We start from the raw sequence: 7,500 nt of genomic DNA, 5'->3' as shown, positions 1-7,500 counted from the left end.
ATTTTTGTATTTGTACATTAATTCACAAGGCATTATCAATAACGACACAATAGATGCTATAAACATTAAACTTATTATTATTATTACTGTTGTTGTTTTTAGTATTGTTGTTGTTATTATTCTTATGTTGCTGTATTTTTATTTACTTCATTTCAAAACTTATAGAAGGAAATATAATATGTCAGGTAAGCAGAGAGCGACATTAATCATTTGCCCAGGTGTTCAGTTACTACTACTACCACTACCACTACCACTACTACCACTACTACTACTACTACTGCTGCTGCGATTTCGCTTCGGCCACATTTCAAACGCTCCGACTACATTTCGAGAAGCGTCTACTTTTTGAAATTTGTACGACTCTGCACTTTTGTTTAGCATTTTTTTCATGCGTCATATAAGTTTTACATTTTGACGTTAACTTGAAAAATGAATAAAATTAAAAATAAAATATTAATACATTTAACTTAAACAATTTAAAAATGTTCTCAACTCCTTTTGAAATTCTGTTAGATTATTAATTAATCTTAAATATTGTGGCAGATTATTCCATTTATATGGTGCATAATAACAGAAGTTCCTGGATGTTATATTATTTAAATTCATTAATGGCTTAATTATATTAGTATTGTTAGTTCTGTCAATCCAGGGGTTAGCTATAAATTTAATCGTATTAATTAACATTAAAAATCCTTGAGTAGCATGCTTTTACAATAGCGATCTTCCATTGCTTGCTTTTTCATAAATAAAAATAAACTTTGTGATAAAGAGAATAGCATTTAAATAATTCAACATTAGGCGTTTTATTGTTTATCTCCATCACTGCTTAACTTCTTAGTTGATCGCGGCCAGCAATTTGGATGGGTGACCGTGAAAAGTTGTATTATTAATAAAAATACCAATGAAAAAACAATAATATAAATTAATATGTAAAACAACTATAATAATGACAATTTCGGTGGCTTAAGTGCCATAAATTAGCATAATTTATTCTTAAGGGGTCTTGGGCCTGGCGACGGGTATCGTCTGAAAAATGGTGTAGGGGTCCACCAGACGGCAGCAGACATATTGTGAGTAGGGGTCGATGCCATTCGGAGAGATCTCTAAACAGCTCGCCACCCTCAAGTTCGTCAGCAGTTCTTCGTACTCCGGTTTGTCTTTTGGGGTTAATTAGTGGAAACTTCATTATTATTTACAATTCGTTTGGTATTATATGGGCGAAATTATGATGTGTGGCGTGAAAAATGTTGTTTTTCAATTTTTTCGGATTAAATTATGTGTAAAAAAAAATAAAATGTTGCATGTTAAGAAGCCTAACCTTTGAAGAGCTTGTGCATGACATCTTGGAAGGACCGGATGATGGCCTGCAGTTGCAAGCTGGAATCATCCAACTTCTTTAACTCCGATGTTATCTCATCCATCTCTAGCCTAGACATCTCGCAGTAGTTTCTCGATTCTTCCAGGAGTATTCCATTCCTTCGAACATTTTCTCGAAGTTCATTGAGAGAGACCGCGTATTTTTGGGGATTGTTCTCAAAAGAAGAGAGCAGGATTCTGTTTTCTTTAACGTTGGAGGCCAGGTCGTGCATCTCGTGTATGCTGCTTTCACCGCTCAACTTCATCGCTTCCATATTTTCTTCGATCAATTTCAGGTTTAGGTTGTTTTCGTCAACTAATTTCTTTAACTTTTCGTTCTCTTCTATAGCTTTCCTGGCCAGCTGGTTTGGTTTTCCGATGTATTTCTTCAGCAAATCACCCAACTCCACTCTGTAATTATTTATTATGTGATAGATTCGACTGTTTTCCAGCATTTTATTTTCATCGGATACTTTTTTCACCCATTTAGGGATCTGTTCTCGGATCTCAAAGAGCTCCCTCACCGTCTCCTTCTCTCTCTCATACATGTCAATGTGGTGGTGGTAGGCCTTCTGTTCGAATTCTCTCTGGTATGTTGCCCTGGCTGCCTCGGTGTTGTTCATACTCACATCCAGGTCCTTCATACCCAGTAGGGTGGTCTTCAGTTTATCGTTCAAAGGTTCCAACTCGTTTTTAACACTCCCTAAATTTGTTTTAACCTCTTCTAATTTTTTTTCTAAATCAGTTCTCCGATCCTGCAGCTCCTTCTCCATGTTCTCCATGACGATTTTGACTTTTTCGTATTCTCTCTCTTGTTGCTCCAGCAGTCCATTCAAGTAACTCGCGATATCATTCGTGTCGGTTTCTATTTTTTCAAATTTTGCAGGATAGAGAGTGAGGTTCAAGGTCAACTCATCCATCTGTCTAGTGTATCTCTCGGCTCTCTGCTCGAGTTCGCGTATCTGCTTCAAGTACTTCATTTTCTGCACTTCGTCGATCAAACTCGTGTCTGGCTCCTCCTCCTTGAACTTTTCAGTAACGTATTCGCAGAGTTGCTGCGGAATGTAGCCATACGCCTCATTCTTCGCCTTCTTTTTCTTCTTCTCCTTATCATCCTTGCCGCCTTTCTTCGTTTTTCTCGCTGACTTCATCGTTCGGCGAGTGAGTCTCGAGAATATTTTCCACACTATCCGAACGTAAAATTCAAAATTTTATTACGTTAAATCCAAAGCAACTTACAGTTGAACTGACAAAACGTTTGTAGTAATAAATAAATTTTTTCTTCATTTGTTTACTTTCAAAGATACTCTACAAGAATTGAACCTAACCAGGCAAACTTTGACGTAATGTTTCAATGTAAACAATAACGACAACAACAAATAGCCATTTATGAGCTAAGTTCTAGAATATAGAAAAAATATTCCACATTCACGTGCAATGGAAATAATTTCATAGCGTTAAAGTCCTGTCTCTTGTATTCCAGCAACAGTCCTTTGTGTTGCAGCAACAGTCTTTTGTATTGCAGCAACAGTCTCTTGTGTTGCAGCAACAGTCTCTCTTACGTTGCTGCAACATTCTCTTGTGTCTCATTTATAACAGTCATTATAAATTCTAATTTTTTTTCATATAATAATAATAATGAAACAACAACAAAAATAATAATAAAAAATGGAAGAGGAAAAAGAAGAGGAAGAATAAGAGGAAGAAGAAGAAAAAAAAAGAAGAAGAAGAGGAGGAAGAAGAGGAGGAAAAAGAGGAAGAAAAAATGGCGCAAATATTGTGAAATAATTAAAAGTAAACAAATGCGAGCGAGTGAAATATAACTTATCGAAAACAAATAAAGACTTTATATAAAAAAAAACATACAAATACAAGGTTACCAAGTAATACAACAAAAATACAATAATGATACAATGACATACAAAATGATACAATGGTATACAAAATAATACACTAATATACAAAATGATACAATTATATACATACGCACCCACACACACAGACAAACATACAGACAGACAGACATACAGTCTGACAGAGAGACATACAGATAGACATACAGACGGACAGACAGAACAAAATACAGACTAATACGTATCTTCAATTGTAATCTTTCGTCAGATGAAACGTTCAAGTAGCCACCATCATTTCTTCATTATGCAAATTAGTCTGGGTGCTACTATGGTGACGCTGATGATGATGATGGTGATGATGATGATGACGATTGTCAGGATGGTGATGATGGTGATAGTGAATGATAAATGATAATTTCATAAATGTGTGAAGTCAGGTTATTAGGCGAATAAAGATCCATTCAATGATTGATTGATTGGTTGGTTGTGGTTGGTCGGCTGGTTGGTTGATTGATTGGTTAGATATATTGGTTGGTTGGTTGGCTTGGTTGGTTGACTGGTTGGTTAGTTGGTTGATTGATTAGTTAGATATATTGGTTGGTTGGTTGATTGATTGATTGGTTAGTTGGTTGGTTGGTTGGATAGTTAGTTGGTTGGATAGTTAGTTGGTTGGTTGGTTTGTTGGTTGGTTGGTCGGTTAATTAGTTTGTTGATTGGTTAGATATATTGGTAGGTTGGTTGGTCGGTTAATTGGTTGGTTGATTGGTTAGATATATTAATTGGTTGGTTGATTGGTTGGTTGGCTGGATGGCTGGATAGTTAGTTGGTTGGTTGGTTGGAGTATTTAATTGGGTTTATTCATTCATAATTAAATGAACTCATTGCAGTATAATTTTTCAGAGTATCATATTGAATTTCAAACCGAGTTATCATTATCATCATCATCATCATCATCATCATCATCATCATCATCATTATTATTATTATTGTTGTTGTTGTTGTTGTTGTTGTTGTTGTTGTTCATATTTGCACTGCTTTTATGTTATGGTACTGAAATCTTATATGTTTAATTAAATTTTTGTAAAACTGCATAAAACCGCCACCACCACAACAACAACAACAACAACAACAAAAACAACAATAGCAATAGTAATAATAACAATGATAAAATAATACTTCGTGCATCACTATGAAAACAAAGATATTTAATTCTCGCCAAATTAAATTTGCTTTTTTCTTGTAAATGACCATCATCATCGTCATCATCATCAGCCTCACCATCATTGTCATCATCATCGTCATCATCATCGTCGTCACCAACAAGACGACTTCTTCATATAGTGGTGACTGAATGAGAGAATTTTATTTTGCAGGTTTTTTGTTACGGTCATCATCATCAGCACTTCCATCATCACTATAATTTTGATCGCTATCAGCAGCAGCATAAAATACATCATCAGGATCGTAATCACCATCAGGATCGTCATCATCATCACCACCACCACCATCATCATCATCAGGATCGTCTAATCCCCACCCTGACTGATAAGCAAGCATTGCAATGCATCACGTTTGCAAGGTTAAGTTCCTCCATCTCATCGCCACGCATGTCCTGACATGCAAGTGCGCCTGTACTCTTACACAAGTACTTATGTAATGCGGTTCAAGTACACGTGTACTTAGCATGACTAAGGCTTTATATTATATTATATTATATTATATTATATTATATTATATTATATTGTATTGTATTGTATTGTATTATATTATATTATATTATATTATATTATATTATATTATATTATATTATATTATATTATATTATATTATATTATATTATATTATATTATATTATATTATATTATATTATATTATATTATATTATATTATATTATTTTATATTATATTATATTATATTATATTATATTATATTATATTATATTATATTATATTATATTATATTATATTATAATTGTATGTACTGCCTTATTTGAGTGTATAGTTATAGATAGCTATTTCGAGTTCATTAAACAGTTGAAGATTCATTTTTTATTTATTAATTTATAAATGTATAATAACTAATTAATTTTTCTATTTTAGATATGATTAACTTCTCGCTTTTACCTCTACTGCTTGGAGGCACGAATCAATATCCTAATTATTTTAACATAAACAACGCTCACTGGGTTCTTTGTTACTTCAATTTATTTTGGTTGGAATGAAAGGGATTATGTTAAACAAAATTTAAGAACGTGTGTACTTGCTGCTTGAATACATGGTACAGTTTCAGTACAGGTGTAACACAATTAGGATGCACGAATATTCAATAACTTAGTGCTTCGGTATCATTTTTGTATCAGTTTGTATTCGCAGACATTTTTGTATGCAATTTGTCTTAATCGTCTTAGAAACAAGTTGATAGGAGGAAGGGAAGATAGAAACTTATCTGGTCGACGTCATCATCTTCACAGTCATCATCATCATCATCATCATCATCATCATCATCATCATCGTCGTCGTCGTCGTAACCAGTATCATCATCACTATATCATTATCATCACCGTCATCATCATCATCGTCATCATCAAAGTTTGTCACAGTTATCAAGACACGTTGATAAGATTAATGGCTTTGGTTTTTTGAAATGACGTCACCATCATCATCATCGCCGTCGTCGTCATCATCATCATCATCATCATCATCATCGTCGTCGTCAACATCATTCTCCAATCATTGTTTAATCAAGCGAAATGCCATTAACACTGAGTTCGGTGTAAGATGATGATGACGACGACGATGATGATGATGACGATGATGCTGTTTGTTGATAATGATGATGATGATAACAACCATGATGATGATGAGGAGGAGGAGGAAGAGAGGAATGGTGGAGATTAAGGCGTTGATATTCTAATCCTTCATGTTCCAAAACAAAACGAAAAGATTTGATTCGTCCATTTATCTTTCATTCCTTCATTCATTTCTTTATTCTTTTTTTGATTTTTTATTCACTCATTCATTTGATCAATCATTCATTCATCTGTGCTCTCTTTTATTCATTTTTTGTTATTCGATTTAACCATTTCTTCATTCACTCATGAGTTTATTCATTCCTCTGATAATCCATCTCTCCAGCAATCAATCAGTTGATCGATCAATCAATCAATCATTTGTTCCATCCATCTATTCATCCATCCATCCATCAATCATTTCATTCATCCATTTAATAATTCGTTAATCTTACAACTTCCGATTATCAATCCATACTTCGCCGAAGATAACGCAATAAACCAAAAACAAAAACTATGAAGAAGATGACGACAATGGTGGTGGTGGTGATGATGATGATGACGATGATGATGATGATGACGACGATGATGATGATGATGCTCTCTGTATATTGATCCTACTTAAAATTTTCAAAGGTCATTATCTGCACGCGTAAACCAATCAAATTAAACCTCACAAGCGCCCTCTTACTTCTTTTACCAGCTCGGATTTCTTTCTTTCCATCTCTCTCTCTCTCTCTCTCTCTCTTTTCTTTCTTTTTCTTTCTTTTTCATACTTTATTCCACTTTCTCTCTCATACTTTCATTCTCTCTCATACTCACATTTTCATACTTCCACTTTCTCTCTCTCTCCTTCTTACTACTATAAAGTAGGTTACACAGAGGTGTTAATTATGGCTATCAAGTGATGAACAAACATGACCAATAGAAGAACATTTTATACGTGTCGTACATAAACATACAAACAAACATACATGCACTGCACACATACATACATGCATGCATACATACATACATACATACATACATACATACATACATACATACATACATACATACATACATACATACATACATACATACATACATACATACACACATACATACAACCGTTCTCTATATATAATTGGATAGAAAAAATTCCTCCCAACTTGAGTATAAGCTTCTTTAAGTCCTAAGTAAATATACTACTTAAGCAGTGTTTATATCTAGTTTTTATAGTAGTAATACTACATTAAAATTTTATTATAAATAATTATAAATAATAAAATTTTATTATTTATAATTATAATAATAATAATTATTATTATTATTATTATTAAGATTCTTATGATAAATAAATTAAAGATAGTTGGAATGATGTCAATTTAATTGAGGTTCTCGTCTAGATGAAAAAAATTTTTAGTCTAGTTTATAAGAAATACTACTGCTACAAGAACAACTACTAATACTACCTCTACGACTACCACTACTACCACTACTACTACTACTACTACTACTAC

The 7,500-nt window shown here is 33.3% G+C and overlaps 1 protein-coding gene across 1 annotated transcript; it reads right to left on the bottom strand.

The window, feature by feature from the left end:
- Positions 1-993: 993 nt before the first annotated feature.
- On the bottom strand, positions 994-2,507 carry HELRODRAFT_161896 (hypothetical protein; the record flags this gene model as incomplete). The annotated part of the gene is made up of 2 exons (XM_009021767.1): positions 994-1,157; positions 1,319-2,507. The coding sequence occupies 2 exons, from the start codon at positions 2,505-2,507 to the stop codon at positions 994-996; spliced, it is 1,353 nt and encodes a 450-aa protein (XP_009020015.1).
- Between the last annotated feature and the right edge of the window lie 4,993 nt (positions 2,508-7,500).

The sequence above is a fragment of the Helobdella robusta genome (genome assembly GCF_000326865.2).
Source record: "Helobdella robusta unplaced genomic scaffold HELROscaffold_3, whole genome shotgun sequence".
Taxonomy (NCBI): domain Eukaryota; kingdom Metazoa; phylum Annelida; class Clitellata; order Rhynchobdellida; family Glossiphoniidae; genus Helobdella; species Helobdella robusta.
Note: the sequence above shows the minus strand (reverse complement) of the source record. Positions and strands in the feature narration are given on the sequence as shown.